The sequence below is a fragment of the Brienomyrus brachyistius genome, chromosome 17, assembly GCF_023856365.1.
Source record: "Brienomyrus brachyistius isolate T26 chromosome 17, BBRACH_0.4, whole genome shotgun sequence".
NCBI classification, from domain to species: domain Eukaryota; kingdom Metazoa; phylum Chordata; class Actinopteri; order Osteoglossiformes; family Mormyridae; genus Brienomyrus; species Brienomyrus brachyistius.
In genome coordinates, this window is record NC_064549.1 from 22,720,264 (window position 1) to 22,743,140 (window position 22,877).

Genomic DNA, 22,877 nt, shown 5'->3' on the forward strand with positions numbered 1-22,877 from the left:
TATATATATAAAAAAAAATAAATCACAAAAACATGTATTTACCACATTTCTATCCATTAAAAACGTGTTACTGTAGGGAAATGCCACGTCCGCTGCAGCTTCCAGAGGGGGCCATGTAACACCCCCCAGTAAACGTGTCTCAGGTGTTAAGGACCCCCCCACCCCCACTTCTCATTTCGGCTAACCCTTTGACTGTGCCTTCCCACAGTTTCTGCTTCGCGGCCTCTTGATATGGGACATCACCAGACGGTTTCAACAGGAAGTTGCCAGCCTCTCGCAGATTAAGCCGACTTCCCGTTTCTGCCGTGGCCTCACAGTGACTCTGAGATCCCATGACCCTACTGACCGCCACCAGACGGGGCCGCGTCACATGTGCGCACGTACATGCGGCGAAAGCCTCCGTGGTCAAGCGGCCTCCCCACATCTCCCCACCCTCCTCAATTCGGCCTGCAGTCACTCAAAATTGCACAGCCTGTGCCTTCCTGACACAGAGCACCAGTGGCTGCCTAAGGGATCACACCATCAGGATGTCAACAGCCTGAGACAAACGACTCACCCATTCTTTGCATCTCTCTCAAACAAGTTATCCCTGGAAAGTTTAATGAGCAGTAATGAAATGAAAAGCACTTGCCCATCAATGGGGGGGTGGGGGGTGTGTGTGTGTGACCATGAGCCGTTCTTCCAGCACAGATCCCATCAGACCTCTGACCTGCCGGCCAAACACAGGCGTCGTGGAGGAGGAGAGGGATGGCAATGTCCACTAACCACACAGATGAGGACGGGACAGATCGCAACAAAGGGTGCCAACAGCTGACGGTGTGACACAGCTTAATAGCAACTTGATGAGCTAGAACATCAGCCTGGTGACACTGTGGTTCAAAGAAAAAAAGGCAATTTATACGAATGTGTCATCAGATAAGACTGAGAGAACGGAAGAGCTAAGATGCTTCAAAATACAGCTATGTCGACACACTGAGCAGACAGGCAGAGGTCACCATCTACCCTAACACACAGCCAGGGAAAGCATTGCTCCACAGAGAAACTCACTATGGCAGGGTACAAAGACCCAGCACCATAGAGCATGGAGAGCAACTCGTTTCACTAAATACCAGGTCAACACACACTGGAACAGGGACCGAAGCATTGAAGAGTCACAGTGAACACTGTACATATGGCTAACTTACACAACATTTAAGGAGTTTCCAGTAGTCTCATATGAAGTCAGTTAGTGAATTAAAGCTGTTTGAACTTTATGGTAGTTGATTAATGGTGAGGGAAAGCATGTGATGTTTGTTATGTACACTTGTCAAGAAACAACCCAACATAGGGAGTAGTGTCCCCCTGCAGCTGGAGGACACACTGCAGCAGGAGGACACACTGCAGCTGGAGGACACACTGCAGTTGTCCCTCACTCCCAGCAGCAGGGATACAACTCAGGAAAACACACTGGTAATTAAGACGCGCCGCAAACCAGAGAACACACCTCTGCATGCGCGCAGGCATGCGTGTGTGTGATTACGCACTGAGTGTGTGGTTAGAATAAGGCCACACGTCTAAACCACAAATCCACATACAAACACAACAATAGCTTATCGAGAAGTGGCGCAAACACACAAAAGCTAGGCATCCTATTTGTGTGGTACGAGATGGCCGAGAGCCGCGTCAGTCCCAGTCAATGACAGGTTACCTGGGATCCTACACTCTGCATTAGCTTCTGGGTGTGTGAGGGCAGCCACAGCCTGCTGCAATGGTTGCCATTCAGAGCAGGACAAGCGTCACGGAAGGGTTTATCACCTAACTGTGTTTGCGCTGCCATTATCAGAATTATTCATTCAAGCATAACCACTGAGAGATGATATGCATGTGGGTATTTTTTTTGAGCAATCTCCTCTAATTATTTTAACGACTTCGCTAAGTGAGCACATAAATTCCCATTTAATTCTGGTAATTAAGGCTCGCCTGTCGATTGACTTGAAATTTCAGCAAGGGTATAATTGTCATAAAAAGCCTCTGACCACAGTTATGCTGTTAAGCCATAACACAAAACAGATACACACAATTACTGTGTTGGGGGGTGGGGGGCAAGGCAAGCAGTGCGTCTGTGCGCGCGAGTCAGAGTGCGCGAGTGATGGGGGAGCGCAGTGAGCATACCTGCGCCGCCCCGTCTCCGTCAAACACCGGCGGCATGGCGCTCGCATGCGTAAAACCATTCCCTGAAGCAGCCTCCCAACTCTGGGAGCTGCACAGCAGCCCAGGCATCACTGCCGAACCCTGAGCCCTCTGCTCGGGACCGCAAGGCAGAGGAGGAGAGTCCCAACCAGCAGCACCAATCACTCTCCAGCACTGTCTCCCTCAGGGCCGCTGCTCTTCTGATCTCAGGCCCGCCGCCACACACCTGAGCCCCCCCCCCCCTCACCCCCAATCTCCACCCTGTCCCTCAGTATCCCCCCGCTGCTCCCTCGAGTCTGTCCTGGTCCTGACAGTTCCATGGCCCCTGGGTTCTGCTTGTTAATGAAAACTGCCGCTTGATGCAAGTCCAGCAAGCTGACAGATCTCCACCGTGTGCCAGAGACAGTGCCGCTGGGGGGCAAACTCGCTTATTCTAAAATGGAAATGAGCTACCCCCCCCCCCCCCCATGGCCCGTGGGCCCATGCTGTGGAATGGCGCCAGCATTGCTCCACCTGCAGGGCAGATTCTGCGGTTTCAGGAGCCCAGGATACATCAGAAGGAACAGGCAGAGGGACATGCTCTGACCCGGCTATGACTCGCTAATCACACACATGTTCATGGGATTCAAACCCACACACACGCGCGTTCATGGGATTCAAACTCATACACACACGTGTTCATGGGATTCAAACTCACACACATACCTGCAACTGGATATTTTATACCAGCAAACCAGAACCTTTGCTGAGCGCAGAACATGCCCCCCCCCCCAAAGCGCGGGGCCACCATCTGCCCCAAACGGATGTGGCAAAAAACCCAGACAGAACTCATTGCCGCCACAGAACCAGCACGCACCTGGTGCTGAGTGAGAAGCCATCGAAGGCGACACTTTCCGGGATGCAACCAGCCACACGTGGCCGACTTGGGGAGCTAATCGGAAAGAGGCGAGAGGGGAGGGCAGCTCAGAGCCTGTGATTGCGAGCAGCCGGGAATCAAGGCTAGGAGGGGTGGGGGGAGGGGATGTGCTGGGCGAGAATCCTCCTCATCCATTCTGGCATTTTCTAATGCCCTTCTGGGGGGAAAAGATTTTTTTTCCCAAATTCACATAAAGTTTGAGATATTTGGTGATTTATAGAGAGAGGAAGAGAGGAAGAAAGTAGGTGGGGGGGTCTTAAACATGATGCAAACCATTTGGAGGAGAGAGAGGAGTTTGCCAGCACAGACTGCTCTGTTTAAACTGGAGAGGAAGTGACCATATATACAGCATGCCAACAAACGCTGTCCCGCGCACACACACACACACACACACACACACACACACACACACACACACACACACACACACACACACACACACGGCCCACACAGACACAAATGCGCGCACACAGACAGACACAGACGGAGACACGCGCGCACAGACACACATGCGCACCATCCCCGCCCAGGTCAGTCTCAGTGTGTTTGTTATCTTTATATTCTGCTCCTCCACATCAGCACCATCATCACTATTATCATTAATACTATTGTTACAATCTGAGAGTCTTGGGGGCAAAGAGGCAGAGTTGAAGAATAAAACAGCAATAAGAAAAATAAAGTCAAGGAGGGGAAAATGAAAGAGGGGAGGGGAGGGGAGAGGTCAGCGTTTTCCTCAACGCCCCTCTGTGGCCTAAATTCACAGCACTGAGAGCAGGACCCTCCCCGAGGGAGAAAAGAGAAAGAGAGAGAGAGATACAAAGGGACAGCAAAGATGAAAAAGGGGAAGGGACACCACAGAAAAGGGATGGTGGAGAAACGCAAGGAGTATGATGCTGGCTCTGCTCACTCACCAGGTCAGTGCCCCACCCCATGTAACAGGGTTCCTATGCCCCCCCCCCACCCAAGCTACTGGCTCTGCTCGCTCACCAGGTCAGTGCCCCTCTCCGTGTAACAGGGTTCCTGCGGTGCCCCCAGCAGGGGCACAAACCCCGCCAGCGCACGGTCCTCGTCCAGCACCAGCAGCTGTAGCTCCTCGTCTGCATCACCATCGCCATCCGCCTTGTAGAGTGGCACCTCCCCCAGGTGGACCCGTGCCAGCTCATTGCACAGGTCTGCCAAGCACTGCCACACGTCCGGGCTGCTGCTGGGCCAGAGGGGCAACGGTCAGACCGACACAGATGGGCTGAGGAACAGGGCTCAGATCACAGAGATCCAAAACTAGTCTATTCCTGTGCCTTTACCTACAGGAAATGACATCACTTACGAGTACATGAGGGCCGGTAGTTAGTGACTGGAGACTGAGCCTGCAGCCTGTCTGTCAGCAGTTGAGATGTGAAGGGCATTATAAATGAGTAAAGTGAAAAGCCCATACCCAAATGGGGGGCAGCCATATGTCCTGACCGACCGGTAAGGCGGGCGAGGGTGGAGAATGAGAGATGGGGGGGCAGCAGGCAGCTCTTTATTCACATCTGACAGTCCAAAGTCCAAGTAAAGGTTCTGCAGTTTCAACCACTGCTCAAGTCTCACTGGGCATCTTGAGTGAGACATTTCAGCCGCATTTCTGTAGCAGCCTAAAGGAATGGAGCTGCTATCCATGAGAATCACTCTGGGAATAAAGGGCCAGTAAGAGCCCTGACCTGACCTGCCGCGGCTGCCTTCCCACCCACAGCATGTAGAATCCCCAGCCTGTCCCCCCCCCCCCCCCCCCACATCCGGCACAGGCTGAGTCACATGGTCACAAGCCAGTCGGACGAGTGCCCCCTCAGGTCAGGGGTCATGCTGGGAAGCCTGCACTGCATTCCTCCCCAATGCACCATGGCTCTAGCTAACCTGCCAGGCCGCAGCCGACGTGTAAATGTGTGCATTCGTGTATCTTACACACATGTGTGTGCAAAGCAGATGGGGAGCAACTGTAAGGACGCGTGTGTGTGTGTGTGTGTGCGTGTGCGTGCACGTGTGCCGACGTCGGTGGCTAGGCCTCAGGATTGTGTCGAGGGCGTGTGTAATGGATGTGCCCGAGTAAGAGAGCGCGGGGAGATATATCACACGGGGGGGGCAGCAAGAGTGCACTGAGGAGGGGCCGATCGGTGAAGGAGAGAACAGCACTCTCTCCTGGGCCCTGCTATGTTTCCCATTATGTAAGCCCTGGTCACGGGCCGGGTGCCAGCAGGCAGAATGAAAGAGGCTCTCTGGCTTGGCACGCCTTGTATTTTCCTATCCTCAGCGCGGGGTCAGGGAGGGGTCAGGCAGCTGTACGGGGCGCTGGGGGGATTGTGGGGTCTGGGCCGGGCTCCAGAACCCAGAAGGCCCCGGGTTCAAGTACCAGCTGAAAGCAATCAGGGGGAAACTGGGAGTGCCACAGCTGCTCGACACAGGACTGTGCTGTGGCTCAACTCACCCCCCAGCCGGTGTGCGTGTGCGCGCGCGCACACACACACACACACACACAAAGACATACCCAGACACAGAGACACACACACACACACACACAAAGACATACCCAGACAGAGATAGACACACAAACAAAAACACACACACACAAACATACAAAGACACACACATACAAAGACAAACACACAAAAACATACCCAAGTAGAGATACAGACACACACAAACACACACACAGATACACATAATGACAGACAGACGCAGACACCCAGACAAATATAGGCAGACACACAAACACACATGCACAGACACACATACAACAGGCGGCAGTTCATGACAGAGTGTGTGTGTGTGAGGAAGAAAAGATCGGGGAGCGGGCAAGACAGGAAGTAAGACGACAGAGGAAATCTCCAAAAATCAAGATGGGGGCCCAATTCACAGGCAGTGAGAGAGTGAGAATGTTCGTAAGCATGCCCTTCATTTGAGCCAGGGGCCGGGCTACTATATCTGAGATACTACATGTGTGTATCTGTGTGTGCATGAGCAGGGGGGCTGGGGGCGGGGGTTCACCTGCAGGGTGGGGGCAGGTTGCTGGGCGGAGAGTTCCATTGCTTGGGGTGGCCCAGCATCCAGTCGGACCACACCTTTACACTGGGCAGCAGCTCCCGCAGGTCGGGGGGGAAGTTAGAGACCCGCGGCATGCCACCTCCCTCCACTGCCAGGTCGGCCTCCTCGTTGTCTAGAGAGCGAGGACCTGCGTGAGGGCAAGGTCGGTGAGCCACACGTGCACACAGACACAGACACATATAGACGAGAGCCTTACTTGTGGGTGAGTCCCTTAGCAGCTCTGTGCAGCGCTGAACCAGCAGTGCGAACATGGCGAGTCCCAAGGCTGTACTCTGCTCCTGTAGAGGCGAGCGGACCTCATCCTGACCCTCTGCAAACGGGAAAGGGGGACGGGCGGCACATTCACTCAGCATCTAATGTTGTATGTTGTTATTTTAACATCATATGGGTTTCAACCCAACAATAAGATCCAATGTAAGGGAAACTGAGAGCTGCAACACGATGCGACATTCCCTCTCCTTAAAGCTGGCATATGAGTGTGATGGACGGACAGGCAGATGGACGGACAGACACAAGGCGTGTGATGTGCATCCGCATGGTCACATGGTTTGACGGGACGTCTGCCAAGGACCGGCTTGTTCCACCCAGGGAACCGCCAGTAGCACGGAGGGGCTCTGCTGGCTTCTCCATGGCCGCCCTTATCACTGATGTTAGTGGGCCGCCATGCCCCCAGACTCTGTGGCAGCCATTAAAGTCGTGTGAGCACGCACGCTCTCTCCGGCCACCGTGCCGCTGACTCCGCAGGCGTGCGAGCAAGGGCCGGCCTGCATTCCTGGCTGGCAGCGCACTCCGCTCAGCAACAGCTTGTGGCCGACCGGCCTTCGCTGGGGAGTAGAAGCCCCCCCCCCCACCCCTAGCTCACGAGGGGGGGGGGAGAGATCGAGGGCTGCCACAGACAGGCAAAGCAGCTGGGATGATTGAGCGAGACCCAAACAGAGGAAGTGAGAGAGACAGAGAAGTCAGGGATGGGGTGACACACCGACACAAAAGGAGCTGAGGAGAGACAGACACGGAGACTGTGCCCGGGGCCCGGGGCCCGGGGCCGGCGTCCGGGCAGTGCTCCCCCCGCCACGGCCGCCTGGGAGCAGGAAGTGTGCAGGGGGATAAGGCGGCCATGTGGCAGGATGTTATGGGTTTCTAATTAGAGCAATTCATCTGTCAGCGAGCCCTTCCACTCACAGGCACTTTCACCGCACAGAGTCCAGCGCCGAATACAGGCTGGCCACAGCAGAAACACGCGTACGGGCAGGGGCACGGGACGCACACTTCTGCACTGCGAGGCGCTGATTTGGGACTGTGTGAACGCTGATGGAGACGGCTCCCCGGACGGGACAAGGAGAGGAATGGGGCCAGAGGCTCATTTCAGTGAGAGAGAAATCCCCCCTCCCACCCCCCCCAAGTGTTCAAATTCCTGCTCAGAGCTCAGTGAGGGGGCAGGGAACACAGGGCAGCGGCCAGGGGGATGTTTAGATAGGTGCAGGCTGCCACTAGGAAGTCCATACTCCAGCATAAACACAGGGCAACCCCATCCAAGGGTGGGAGAAAGGGAGCGGGCACATCCCTGCAGGGATACACACACACACACACACACACACACACACACACACACACACACACACACACACACACACACACACACACACACACACACACACACACACACACACACACACACACACACACACACACACAGGGGAGAAAGGGAGCGGGCACATCCCTGCAGGGACACAAACACACAGACAGACAGACAGACACATGTACAGAGACAGACACACAGACAGCTAAGCTCCACGCCCCGACCCGAATGTCTGGGTCACTTAGGCCGCTGTCTTGCTGTAATATCACATTGTGTCTCACGCACCCAACTACACTGGGCAGTCCGACTCATTAGCACGATACTCGGCCTTCTCCAACACGGAGGGCACTCATGTGCCACCTGAAAACAGCTGCCTTAGACCAGAGCAGCTAAACCAGGCCTGAACATAAACCTGTGTCACTGCTGTGTGCCAGGGCGATCAGGGAGTCTGTCACCAAAGGAAGACACGTGGAGTCACCATGCCCCTATGGGAGGGGTGCGAAACAGACCACAGAATGACAACACACCCTAAAGGAATGGTTCAGAGGTGCAATTCTGAGGAAGCGGGCAGACCATCATATTGGGGGGGGGGGGGGGGGGGGTTGAGAAAGAGACAGGAGGAGAGGGCCAGCTGGACAAGATCCACAGCCTGCGCCTGATACAGCAGCATGCCAGTAAACAGCTCCGAGGGTCTGGCCATTCCAGGAACGGCACCGAGCTGCAGCTGTGAGCCACGCCAGTGGCCCTGGCTCCCACACGGTGACGCCGACACACGCATGCATGCACACACGCCCCAGCCAGATTCACACACAGATAAGGGCGTTGCACTCCAACACATCTCAGCTCGGGCTAATTCCTGCTAACAAGTCTCTGTATAGAATCAGAGCCTCGTCACGGCTGCCCTGCGCCCCAGCAGGACAAGGCCGAAATCAGCAGGACAAAAAACAATCAACCGTATAAATAGCATTCAGAGAATATACACAGACGCACACGCAGGTGACAGTGAGCTGAACAGGTGACGCCAACAGGTAGCCCAGCGTCCAGTGCTAATCATCACATGCAGGCCTTCTACCTCACCGTGGCCCCTGGCCGAGCGAACAGGGGCCCCAGAGGGTCCACAGCACAGGGGTGAGTCTTGATGCCCTGCCAGTGCTGCTGAGAGACAGAAAGCCATGTAAACACGGTGGATTCTAAACGCAGCTGTACAGTTTTGCGTGCTCGCTTTCCAGGGCCCATTCTGACAGGGGCGTCAGAAAAATGAGTAAGGGAGCTGAGAGAAACGGAGAGGAACACGGCGCAGTGCTATAAAGGCACAGTCCTCTGACGGGCCGCACATATATTAGGACGGTACCTTGCGCCTGTCTGGGCCAAGCTGGGCCAGGCCGGGCGGAACGCTGACATTACCCAGCAGTGGGAGGTTTATAGCATGTCAGGCAGCCTGCGATCCACATGCTGAAGTAAAGCAGTGCCGCGGCGAGACAGCAGCGACCCACGCGCTAATCCCCCACGGACGGCCACCCCCCCTGTGTCTGTCTGTGGGGGCGGGGGGGCATTAGGCTAGTGCACGTGTCAGCAAAGCGCGTTTTGGCTTAGATCGGGCCACAATGGGGAATGAGGAGGTAACACCTGGCCCCTGTAGCCTAAGGGAGGGGGTGCTGAAGTACAGGGGGCAGAAAGAGAGTGGGGGGGGGGGAAGTGAGAAAGTGAGGAGGGGCCTGGGAGAGTCATGCATGAAGGAAAATCCCCTCCAGTGACGTGGGGCCATCACTCCAACCAGCGTTTCAAACTGACGGGGGGGCTGCTTATCCTGTCAGGATGAAAGGCTCCAGAGCATCAGACAGAAGACGGCGGGGGCAACATGATATTCAATCCAGTATTAGACCCGTATGTATCACACCTTCCCAACACGCTGCCCCAAAGTTATGTTTGAAAGGAAATAATAACTGAAAAGATTAACATTAGCAAAAATAGCAGGAAAATCTATTTATTTCTGTGACGGTGTGCGTGTGTGTCTGTGTGAGTCTGTGTGACGGTGTGCGTGTGTGTCTGTGTGACGGTGTGCGTGTGTGTCTGTGTGACGGTGTGCGTGTGTGTCTGTGTGACGGTGTGCGTGTGTGTCTGTGTGACGGTGGGCTTGTGTATCTGTGTGAGTGTGTGACGTGACAGTGTTCGGGTGTATCTGTGTGTGTGAGCGACGGTGATGGTGTGCGTGTGTGTATGTGACGTGTGCGTGTGTATGACGATGGGCATGTGTATCCGTGTGAGCGTGTGACGTGACACTGTTCGTGTGACGTGACACTGTTCGTGTGTCTGTGTGCATCTGTGTGATGTGTGCGTGTATATCTGTATGACGATGGGCGTGTGTATCCGTGTGAGCGTGTGACATGACACTGTTCGTGTGTCTGTGCATCTGTGTGATGGTGTGTCTGTGCATCTGTGTGATGGTGTGCGTGTGTGTCTGTGTGACGGAGGGCTTGTGTATTTGTGTGAGTGTGTGACGTGACAGTGTTCGTGTGTATCTGTGTTTGTGAGCGACGGTGACGGTGTGCGTGTGTGTCTGTGTGACGGTGTGCGTGTGTATGTGTGTGACGATGGGCGTGTGTATCTGTGTGAGCATGTGACGTGACAGTGTGCGTGTGTATCTGTGTGACGGTGTGCGTGTGTATCTGTGTGACGGTGTGCGTGTGCATCTGTGTAACGGTGTGCGTGTGCATCTGTGTGACGGTGTGCGTGTGCATCTGTGTGACGGTGTGCGTGTGCATCTGTGTGACGGTGTGCGTGTGCATCTGTGTGACGGTGTGCGTGTGCATCTGTGTCACAGTGTGCGTGTGTATCTGTGTGTGTGACGTGACAGTGTTCGTGTGTATCTGTGTGTGTGAGCGACGGTGATGGTGTGTGTGACGGTGATGGTGTGTGTGTGAGACAGTGATGAAGTGTGAGGCACTGGAGGAGGGGCACTGACTGACTGCAGGTGGCTCCATCATCAGCTCCTGCCAGGAAAGCTCATCACCCTGGGGTGAGATGACTTAATGGGAAGGGGGGGGGGGGGGGGGGTTAGCTGTTGGTTATGGTAAATGAAATAATGGTTTGCTCTTATCTTTGCGTAGTGCCCCACCCCAGACTTCAGGCTGAGGACATCCCCAGCTTTGTTGTTCTCGTCTCCATCTTCTTCTCAACAAACCGTGACATGTTATTCTTTTGGCATTTTGTAAGCACCCGGCTCCAGATGCACACCCCACTCCCCACACACACTTAAATAAACTGAAGGGACACGTGACCGAATAAATAAATAAATATCTGAATTTGCCATGATGCACGACCACCCAAGGCTGCAGATCACAGAGCACCCTGCGGACGGCACTGTCCCACACATGCACACGGGAGGTACTGCTAGGCTCCAAGTCCATCTACAGAACAGGATTCCTGTGAGTTCCAGGCCAGCTGCGAGCCGGCGTGACAGAACCTACATGAGGGCTTTCGGCTGATGATGGTTCTCTGTGAGCTGGATAAGCCATCAGAGGGCCACAATGGCACACGCAGGACAGTGCCGGTCAGCTGCAGCCACTCGTGGGAGGATTCGCGGGAAAGGCAGGAATGGTGGCAAGCATGGTGCTCTGCTCTGCCCCGTGTGACATACCACAGTCGCCGTGATTTTCACCACACAGAAACATCATTCCATTCTCCCACAGGCAAGCCCTCCGGTTCCCGCACTTCCAGATTCACCGCTCACATGATCCTTTTCATCTAACCGTTGGAGCTCCAGGGACCAGTGCAGCATGGGAACAAAGATCGCGACCCACAAAGTGGCAAAGTCTCCAGATGAGTACCCAAAGGTGAGGTTCCCCCAGCTGGCGTGTGGTGCTGGCCATAGGTGACACGGGGCAGCCCCAGTAAGCGGGGGCCTGAGCGAGCGCTTGCTCCTCGTTCCTGACATGATTATACCTCACCACTGCACTGCCATGCAAGCTCTTAAAAGCCAGACTCAAAGTGCTGCCCACTTATATAAACATGATGATGAGGACTACCAGGCGATATTTATACACCGCGCACAGTAGTCGCTAAGCGGTGTCAGGCACGTACTCTCTGTATATTTCACACGGCCGTATTAGCCTGTCATGGGCCGTGGCCCCTCCCTCGCTGTCAGTGTGGTCTCCACCTCGGCTTGACTCCCGCTTGGCTCGCTGGGGCCGGTGCCCACGCTGCTCTGCAGCGCTCAATGAGCACTTCTTAAGAATTAAATTAAAGGCCGCCATGAAAAAACCCCCGTTTCTCAGTTAAGAAACTGAGACAGGAAGAGTGAGAGAGAGAGTGAGAGAGAGAGAGAACAAGAGGCTGTGGGACACGAGAGCATCATGAGAAAAGTTGAGCGACGGTGTGTGTCGGAACCAGCTCATTCTGTGGCTGAGCCAGGCCCAAGACTCATCTGCGACCTTTTCACACTCACTCCATCTTCGGGGATGAGCAGAGGAGGTCCAGAGAAAGCCACAAACCCTCCCATCCCTGCCGGGATGCCGTAAATCTGGTCACTCTGCTTCCTCGCCCTCATCTCGGACAGCTGTTGCCGCAGCACGCCACGCTGCCCCGCTGTTGGCTATACCTTGCTGCGGTGACACTCCCCTGAAGTGCGAGCGCGCAAAGATGCGTCAGATGCTAGGAAAAGGCAGGGAAGAGGGGGAGCAGCGCAGCGAGGAGTGAGAAGCCCAGCGAGTGGGATAACGGGAAGGCAGGCGAGGAAGCTGCTGTGGTGTAACACTGCAAATGTGGAATGCATCATGGAAGTGGAAGAGTGAGGACAGAAACAAACAAAGACATAAATCCCGCAGACTGACACCGCGACATCAGCAGAGACAGGCAGCACCCTCCCCCCACGCGGCCCAGTCCCTCTGCACCCTCCCCCGATGCACGCCCAGCACCCCTGCACCCTCAACCACACCCTGAACCGCTTCTGCTGCTCTGCCCTGCTCCACACTCAGTGACTTGGCCATGCGTCTCGCAATGAGCGTATGAGTGTCCACTGCTTCCCTGAGCCCACCTCAGAGAGGGAAGGTCCTGGGGGGAACTATGGAAGTTCAAGTGATCCAGAGAGAGACGGAGAGCTGGGATCGGCATTGGCAGCGGTGGAGGTGAAGGGAGTAGGGTAGTAGATGCAGAAGGTCCCTTGAACCAAGTACTGATGAGTCCTGCTTCCCAATGTAGCCACCCAGGGCAAAAAGTCAAACCAAAACAAGACTATTCAAATAACTAGTCATTATTAAGTCAGGTTAGCTTATTTACACCCAAAATGTGCACCAGAGCTCTACATGTAGCACCTCAAATATTCCTAAGGATTAGGAGCCTGGATGAAACGTCCTCCTGTGTACATCAGCATGTGAATTTATAAGGTAAATTAATTATTTTTATCCATGCATTTCCAATCCAAGAATGGACTAGAATGTAGGAATACCTGTTCAGTAGTACAACAGCAGAACTTCCAATGTGGCTACTTCCTTAACCACTGCGGCACCTAGAGGCCAACATAATACTATGGACAGTCCATCACTGGCAACACAGAAGGTAGAGCACCTCCATCAGCATTGTGACCACTGCCAGTCTCCCTCAAACAGCCTGACCTGACCTGCAGTCAGTCTCATGAATGAAAGGAAGCAGAGTCCCAAAAAAGAAACTTCTAAAAAGCCTGAGCAGGAATAACACATTCAAACAGCTTCCAGGCCGACTACCACATAGGAAGAGAGGAGACATTTAAAAAAAGAAAGAAGGAGAGAGAAAGGGACAACAGAAAGACGGAGAGAGAACAAGAAAGGTTTGTTTTATTAGACCTTAATAAATATCTGACAGATTTCCTCAGGAAATATCGCAGATCACATGTAAAATAGTTTAAGACTGATGTCAACTGCTGCAACATATGAAATCTATTAGTAAAAAGCCACAGCAGACACAGAGAGAGAGGCAGGAGGAGAGTGTGCAAGGGAGAGCAGCTCTCAAAGTCAGGCAAAGGAAAAAAAGAAATCTCACGGCCTTTCCAAATTCTTCGAGAGGTAAAAAAGTCAGCCAAGACACAAGAATCAGAAAAAAGCAAGAAGGGGGTGGTATAGAGAGAGAACAGAAACACACACACACACACACACACACACACACACACACACACACACACACACACATCTCCACATCCTGCTGCGGTCAGGGCCAACACTGCTAGTGCCCAAACTCTGCTGCCAACCACAGAGAGAGAGATAGAGAGAAGATAGAGAAATGGAGGAAGGGCAGGGGCACCGTGCACGAACACCGCCGACAACCTGGGTGGGGATCACAAACACGATCGTGTGACAGCGATGACTGAACCTGCACCTTTCACGATGGAGATACAGGAATCCCAGGGCAGGGAGCCACTTCAGAGAGAGAGAAAGAGAGAGAGAGAAGGAACAAAGGGGGAGGGAGAGAGACAGAAGACCCAGGGAAACACTTTAATAATGAGCTAGAACTGGAGGGACACTGGAAAGTCCAGCTTTTGCCGAGAGCCTGACCAGTCACCGAACTGTCTGATTTGCCAGCAGAAAGAAGAGCAGCAGCCTCTACCAGATAGATGGGTAGACAGACAGACAGGGAAGCATTCAGATGATCAGCACTGCTATGCAGGCAGAGAGGCACTGACACATTTCTGCCGCCACCACCACCAATATAGATGACATTTCATTGACTAAAACACCATTACCCAGCAAAAATGCACCCCACTGTATTCACTGAGAGACTGTCCACAGCACAGTGCACCCCACTGCATTCACTAAGATACCGTCCTCAGCACACTGCAGCCAACTGCATTTACTAAGAGACCACTCCCAGTGCACTGCACCTCACTATATTCACTAAGACACCGTACATAGTACACTGCACCTCACTGCATTCACCAAGAGACCACCGACAGCACATGGCACCCAATGCATTCACTAAAAAATCTATCCCTAGCACACTGCACCTCAATGCATTCACTAAAATACTGTCCACAGCACACTGCATCCCAATGCATTAAGAGACCAACCCCAGCACACGGCACCTCACTGCATTCATTAAGACACCATTCCCAGAGCACTGCATTAACAGAGACCATGCAAAGCACACTGTAGCCCAATGCATTCATTATGAGACCACCCACAACACACTCCACTCCAATGCATTCACTAAGAGACCGCCCATAGCACACTGGACCTCACTGCATTCATCATCTACAGTACACTGCATCCCAATGCATTCATTATGAGACCACCCACAGCATCCCCATGCATTCACTAGGAGATCATCCTCAGCACACCGCACCTCACTACATACACTAAGAGACTGTCCACAGCACACGGCACCTCACTGCATTTGCCAAGAGACTGCCCACAGCACCTCACTGCATTTGCCAAGAGACTGCCCACAGCACCTCACTGCATTTGCCAAGAGACTGCCCACAGCACCTCACTGCATTTGCCAAGAGACTGCCCACAGCACCTCACTGCATTCTCTAAGAGACTGCCCACAGCACCTCACTGCATTCGCTAAGAGACTGCCCACAGCACCTCACTGCATTCGCTAAGAGACTGCCCACAGCACCTCACTGCATTCGCTAAGAGACTGCCCACAGCACACCGCACCCCGATGCATTCACCAAGAGACCGTCACCAATACAATGTACCTCACTGCATTTACCAAGACATCATCCACAGTACACTGAACCCCACTGAATTTCATAAGAATGCACATTTGAAGCACCATCAGCCGAGCTGTTTCAAATTGAAAAACCTGTTGAGTGGAAACTTGTGAGTGTGATAATCCCACAGACATGCAACTGCCAGAGAGAACACAGGGCAGATGCATGCCGCTTTAGTGAGTAGGAACACACACACACACACACACACACACACACACACACACACACACACACACACACACACACACACAGTAACCCTCAGTGGGGCCAGCATGTCTACTGCTCTCCACAAGCCAGTACCCAAAACCTAAAACAGAGAACCAAGGGAGCTGAGACACACACATGCGCCTGCACAATACCACAGGCGCACGTACCCACTGCGAGAAGGTTTTGGTTTCATGTCTTTCTTCCCCCTTATTAATCACAAAACCATCTGAGGGCACCCAGAGTTCAGCTGAGGTGGGTGGGTGCTGATATGAGCAAGCATGAGCCAGTCGGGCTCGGAACCTCTGCTGGAAGGCAGCACCTCCCATTTGAGAGCGCGGGGCTATGTTCCGTTCCCAGCGCTGCAGCCGGACTCAGTGAGACATCTGCGAGCGTGGTGCTCAGAGGTGATGAGAAGCTGGTGTCGGAGCCCAGCGCACACCCATATATGGGCAGCTGGAGCCCTGCTTTCCCTGCAGCCGCTCCCCCTCTCTCCTGGGGCGCTGTGCGGACACAAGGCAAAAGGGACCATCCTTCCAAGTCAACATATTTACATATTTGTGCCGATGCTGTGATATTTGTACAGGACCAGCGGTTCTGAAGCCAGGCCGGATGTTACAAGCTAACGACTGCATCTGCAGGCACATACCAGTAAGCCGCCCCCAGTTCACACTGGGACCCTTCACCCCAGTTTGTCCAGGGCTCCCCCTGGATTCTAATCCTACAGCAACTCCCACTGCAAACATCCATCCAAACCCAGAATGGTCTGGTGCTGCACCATAGCAATGTTGCTAGGGAAACTTCCTCGGTATCACTGAAGCACAGGATGCTTCTCCCCCCCCCCAGCACAGGGGACTCATTTAATTTATTTAGCTCTCAAGATGTGCCCTAGTGCCCATGTTTATAAAAAAAAAAAAAAAAAAACCCCCAGTGAATGCTGTGCTACCACGTGCCCACAAAGCCCTGCAGGGTACAACAGCCCTGCCAGCTGGCGTCTGTCTCAGCCCACGGGGAGAGCCTGCTCACCAGGACGCCGGGCGCGGCTCCTGTATATTATTATTACTTTTTTTTTGTTTTCAGTTGAAAATCTGGGGTCTAGGAACTCGGACACAGCAAAACACAAAGGGAGTGTGGAGAGAAAGAACGAGACCGAGCGAAAGAGAGAACACAGGCTGTCTCCTGGGTGCCCTTCCTGTCTGCCCATTTCCTTCGCATCTGGTGTGTGTTTGTGAGGCAGAGTGCAGAGCGCAGGGAGACGGCCCGGTCTGGGGCCCATTAATAACCAGTGATTTATAGGAAGTTTTATAGAATAATACAATAAAAATGTGTGTGCAGACGAGCGCGTGCTTGTTTGGAGTATGTGTGCGTGTGTGTACCCACCTGGGGGGGGGTTCGCGTGACCATGCATAAGATGATTGGCGAGCAGGGGTGTGGTTGTGTAAGAGCCCAAGTGTGTGATCATGCCTATGTGGGTGTGTGCAGGAGTCTGTCTGATTTCAGGGAATAAAAAACAAAATATTGCAGGAAAAACCCACATCTCTGTGGTTAACTGGGTACAGGCAGGTCAGGAGGGAGAGAGAATGGAGGTCTGCGGGCCGTGAATGTGGGGTCTGGAAGACTGGTGGGGGGTGCAGGTTAAGGTTAGGGCTGAGGGAGCTTTGGGGATTGGGAGGTGAATGGGAGGACTGAAACCAGGATCCAAGTTCCTATGCCCCCCGCAAACACACACATCTGGGGGAGCAGTAAATGGATCTGTCTATGTATGTGTGTGTGGGGGGGGAGCGGCTCCCCATCAAAGATCCTCATTACTGTCACTATCACTGAGCATTCTGGCTATTTTTCAAAGGCAGCATAGATTCAATGTACTTATTATGCTTCAGGAACATAGCAGCAGGTGGCACAACAGTTACGGGTACATGGATGGGCAATGCAGAGATCAGCCATAGGGCACACGCCTTATGTAGGGCACTGCCTCATGTAGTATTCTGCAGTGTTAAACACCGGCCTTCTGAAAATATTAGTTCTCACCTACGGCATTATCACCGGAGGTAACAATCTGGTTTTTCAGTTACGCAAAGTTTTGTTTTTAAGTTATACTCCCCAAAGAATGCGGGTGGGGCACAAAACCCGTCACCCGTCACCATGTGGCTCGGCGTGCTGCACCCTTGCTCTGGGCATTGTGCACCCCGTTTCTTACCCCCAAACCAGGCCGGGAGCCACATTCCCACTGGAACAGATACCAACACACAGATTCTACAAAGCATTTCAGAGCAAACAGCTGCTATTTTTTTGGACACTTTAAGAGGCTAGAGGCAGGTCCAGTACGGATCTGCAACCTGCGATCTGTGAAAGGCTCACATACGGCACCACTGACGGGTATGTCACTGGTACCGCTGTGACATCCATGCCAAAAGGAAGATGGACGCGTGGAACTTCATCTCTCCAAAAGAAACTAGCTGTGAGACCTGCATGGTTACACACGGAGAAAACCAGCCATCCAAACCCCCCCCAGCGGTGTCACCCACACACATATTTCAGCCTTATGACACCCCTGTATTCAGACAGAGAAACATGTAATGGAAAATGAAGAAGACATTACCCAGGATGCACCTTCAGAGACGCGGAGCCAAACGCACATGCCCTCAGATAGAGAGAGACACGGACAGCACCGACAACCACAGACACACGCAATTGGTCGGACAGCTAGTGAGGGAAAATTATGTAGAGGATGACTGACAGCGATGACCACAAGCAGCTGCTTTCGGGAAAAGCACAGAAACCCAGAACGGCGTCTGAAACCGCACAGGTGTGTGTGTCTGCATGTCCCCATACAGGGATGGGGTACACACAAGGTGCCTGGAAGTGTGCGTACGTGTGCAAGCGCGCATGACTACGCGTCTGTGGGAGGAAGCCGCGGTGTGTGCGTGCGTGCATGTGAATGTGTGGCACGGCGGCCAGCTTCAGCAGTACGCAGCGGTTTCACTTCTCCTAAGAAAACGGTGCCGGGACAGTAGTTCACATGGGGGTCAGGGTTCGAGAGCAGGTCAGGCCATGCCAGCACTGCGAAATGCGAGTGACGCACACTGATCTGCAGTTAAAGCGAGGCGCATGCACCCGTCACCATGTGGCTCGGCGTGCTGCAGTACCCACCCTTGCTCTGGGCATTGTGCACGGCGAACATGTTGATGGTGACGATCTGCAGCATGCGGGAGCTGCCCAGCGGGCTGGGGCTGTGCTGGAGTAGAGCACGGAATTCCTGCAGGACGCGGCTGGCCACCATGGGGAACGTCTCCAGGCTGTGGGCCACAAAGAACAGAGCGCAGGGTGCACCGATCAGATGGCACGTTCCGTCGGCACAGGCATAAGACCACCAACAGCCACACTCACCCCACTCTGGTGAACAGCTTCCCGTGAGTATGAAGGAAGCTCAGAACAAATCTCTTGTTCAGCTGCAGAAATAAAGAGATTTAAATTATGTCTGTGATACAAAGCAGAAGCTTCAATCACACTGTTTATACACTGATTAGTGAAATATAACAAGACCCATGTTAATCCGATTTCTGATTATCCTCTTTCAAGAACTAGAGATTGAACACTCAGTGTTTTAATGAATTGTATATCATCACACTAACCAATTAATTAGAGGAGAAATAGTGACTTAAAGCATTTTGAATTTGTATTAAACACAGGTGAAGCATAAAATAACTATAGAATCATTCTCAGAAAAGAACTGGGCGCCTGGACACAGTGAGTGAGGACAAGAGGTCTATAAGCTGTCAATCACTACACCTGCCAAATCAGCAGGGAGCCATAAGTTGGAGGGGTCAGTCACTGGGTCAGAACATACACAGAAATACGCCCTGCTGAATTTTCAGACAAAGGAGGAACCTGCCCTCTGGTGGCTGACATACAAACTGCACACACACTGACATAAACCAGGACAGAATAAACACAGAACAAACAATTGTAGGACCAAATAAAGTATTTCTTTAACCTGCACCACAACACCACAATAAAACCACACTATTATTGCACATGCTCAATACAGCAAGTGTGGCTTTGGTCTGAGGTGGAAATTAGGAAAAGTGTGTTCACAGTGCAAAGGAACGGAAATATAAAAGGGAGCCTCAGAAGAAGGGCCTACTTCTGTCCCAGCATCACCTTGGACCAAAGAACACGATACAGTGACTGAAGTCACTTAACTAAAGGCAGTGAACCAAAGCTACACAAGGAGGAGAGTCACAGGCCCCCCCTCAAAGAACCCACCCCCCCATAAGCCAAGCTGAGAGACAAAGGCAGGGGATTCCAAACAAACGGGGCCGCCTGCGATTTATGTCAAGTGGGTAACTTGTGGGCACTTAAGCAGCACGGACACACTTTCGAAATGGCTGCACTCCAACGGAACTATTGTCGTGACGTGTCATCTATCCCGAGGACAGCGGCGTGCGGCAGCTCGTCCTGTATTTACTTAAGAGCCTCCATGATATTAACGTGAGATACGAGCATCCCCATAAATGATATACACGCGTGCGACTACATACATCAACATACTCCAAACTGTCCCACACGCAGTTACTGCAGCACAGCAGGCTGTTTGTCAAGGTGCAAATCCCTCTGCTGCACCAGGCGAGGCCCCCCGGCCCCAAAATGAAAACACGCCGCCGCTTATGACACTAATTACAGCCATTACAGGCAGCGGGGCCAGGGTAGCATAAACAGTGGTGCAGCATTTAAGAATAAATCAGCTGCCGCCGGTGGCAGCGCGCTGTATTTTAGGAAGCCCCACACCCGCGCGCCGCGGCTATTCCTGTGCTTGCCGGGGGAACGGGTGGGGTGGTTGCCACGACTACGGCACAGCAATACCAATACCCATCAGCGTTGGCGGCTGAGGTGACTTGTGACCCCCTTTAAATGCTCACGACGTAGGTGCTAGTGCACAAGTGAGCCAAATGTGAAGAAAGACCTGTTATCCCGCCGAAAGAGACATGGAGATACCGATAACCTGATCTCCGGACTGTGCTATTGTTTGACATTTACACTCCCCACTGGCTCTGGCTTTGGTACTCATGAGGCAGCCATTGTGAGGAGGCATGAGCTGTTGGGCTGCATGTGAGTGCAGCAAGCCACCACAGCAACAAAGCAACAGCCTGACACCTCGCCTCACCTCACCTCGCCATGCCCTTATCAGCGGGCCGCGCCACTGCCTGAAACCATCGCAGTTTGTGCTGCTTTTATTAACTTGCCATGTGGAGGCGGTGGGTCATCAGGAGACCGAGCAATACAACGGATGGGATCCCAAAAGGGGAAGAGGACAGAGAGCCTTTCAAAGGGGACAATGTGGCATAAGGAGCCGGCCCAGCAAACCACCCCCCACCCCCACACAAGTGGACGTGGCAGGGGGACAATTGACCGAGGCCAATTGCGCCAGCAAATGAGCAGCTCCGATAAAGGGGTTTGATGAACCCCAACCTTCTCTTGGTTGCTTGGCACAATTGGACTGATAGAGATAAATGCCGATCACACACATAGGTGCGCACACACACACACACACACACACACACACGTAGACAGACAGACGCGCGCGCGCACACAGACAAAGACACATACACCTGGAGATGTTAGTGTGGTATGTGCACCTACAGCAGCTAACACTGGTTTCTGGACACAGAGCCAGGACTATCATCGCTGTAATCATCAAGCAAACACCTATTTTACACTTTTTTTCTGATTCGTTTATCGGGGAGGGGGAATTTCTACTTAACAAGCTGGACATTTTGCGGGAGCAGCTCAGATTCAACACCATATATTTGGACTGGACTACTTATTGCATGGCTGCGTGAACACGGGGCCATGTGCACACCAGCAACCCATCTGCACTGCCCAGTGCACAAGCTATAGACCCCAAAAGTTTACCATCAAAAAGGAAGGTGGCAAAGGAAACAAACCCTCAGAGTTGTTCTGCGCAGAGCAAGGTGGTCCTTCGCTTCTGACAAACAGCTAACCACAGGCGGAGTTCAAGGCAGCGCCTTCAAAGATATCAGCATGGCGTTCGATAGCAGTGTCCAAACACAGAGGCACAACCAGCCAGGTCAACGGCAACCACATCTGCTCTCTACAGGCATGGCCGTCACTGTGATGGAGGCTCCTGGGCTGCGTAGGTAATGGCAGTGGACTGAGGGGGAGGGCAGGGAGGACTGGGTGATGCGTCGAAACACATGGCACAGGCTGGACACACAACAGGCCTACCACACGCAGCAAGGTGTCAATCCTAAAAGGTGGCATTCAGTCGTTAAGCCCCAATTCATTTGCAACGTGCTTTACAGCACCTCTTTGAACATCAGGGTCACACTGCCACCACATGCTGTTCCGCCCCTGCCCAGTCTAAAAAGCCAGCAGCAGGGCCACGAGGCTGAGAGGGTGTTGGAGAATGCGTCTAACAGCATCGCACATGTACCCACTTCCCCTCAACTATTTATCAGCCTTATGGTTTAAAGTTTGCACACAAACACACAGATATATAAACACATAAGACACAGACACCACCCAAAGGAGACATGCAGACAGAGATGATTGAAGTTCTCAGGAAGAGACAGACACACGCGTCCAGGAAACACGGCCCTGCAGGTCTTCACGTTTTGATGCTGGTTCTGTAAGGGAGGACAAAGAGGACAGCAAAGCCTGCTTTGTACAGCGTGAGCGGCACACGCACAGACCAGTCTGAGAGATCCCAATCTGTAACTAATTCTCAAAAGATATGATTAGCATAACACCCCCCCCCCCCCAGAGGCACTCTGCAAACACCCCAAGATGAAAGGTACGCGGAGACAGGCGCTGGTTTTAGATTGTATCATTTAGCCGTATGCGTCCATATTTCTTCTTAAAAAGAAGCTGTGACATTTACTGCAGGAAGGAGGCCTTCCAAGGGTTTGAGGGCATGGCAGCTGCAGGGGGAAGGCCAGCGCCTGGACGCCACCGAGGATCCTGGGAGCGAGAACCCAGCCATTGCCCTGACACGCTGGAAATGAGGGGGTGAGCCACCAGAGCATGGGGAGGAGGGGCGGAGTGACTCTTCACTACTTCTGCACACCAGAGGAGCTCTAAGACAGAGTGTATCATCTCAGCCCATGACAGCCAGCATAATGGCTCCTCCTGTGGACAGTGGGAGGGCGGGGGGCAACCCGACCAGGTGTCTGCTTCCATACTTGAAGTTTCGTTTCACATTAATATTTTTGGATGAAAGCATGTGATCATGC

General features: G+C 53.0%; 1 protein-coding gene across 4 annotated transcripts in view; it reads right to left on the minus strand.

Moving 5' to 3' along the window:
- smg6 (SMG6 nonsense mediated mRNA decay factor) overlaps nucleotides 1–22,877 on the minus strand; it is a 48,060-nt gene that overhangs the window by 15,229 nt on the left and 9,954 nt on the right. For 3 of the 4 annotated variants that reach the window (XM_048980305.1, XM_048980307.1, XM_048980308.1), the window contains exons 9-13: nucleotides 19,012–19,073; nucleotides 18,775–18,920; nucleotides 6,357–6,470; nucleotides 6,104–6,287; nucleotides 4,073–4,286 (exon numbers count right to left, since the gene is read on the minus strand). In XM_048980305.1, coding sequence (XP_048836262.1) covers nucleotides 4,073–4,286; nucleotides 6,104–6,287; nucleotides 6,357–6,470; nucleotides 18,775–18,920; nucleotides 19,012–19,073 — 720 coding nt within the window. The remainder of the gene's footprint in view (nucleotides 1–4,072; nucleotides 4,287–6,103; nucleotides 6,288–6,356; nucleotides 6,471–18,774; nucleotides 18,921–19,011; nucleotides 19,074–22,877) is intronic. The other variant, XM_048980306.1, reaches the window with a different exon arrangement.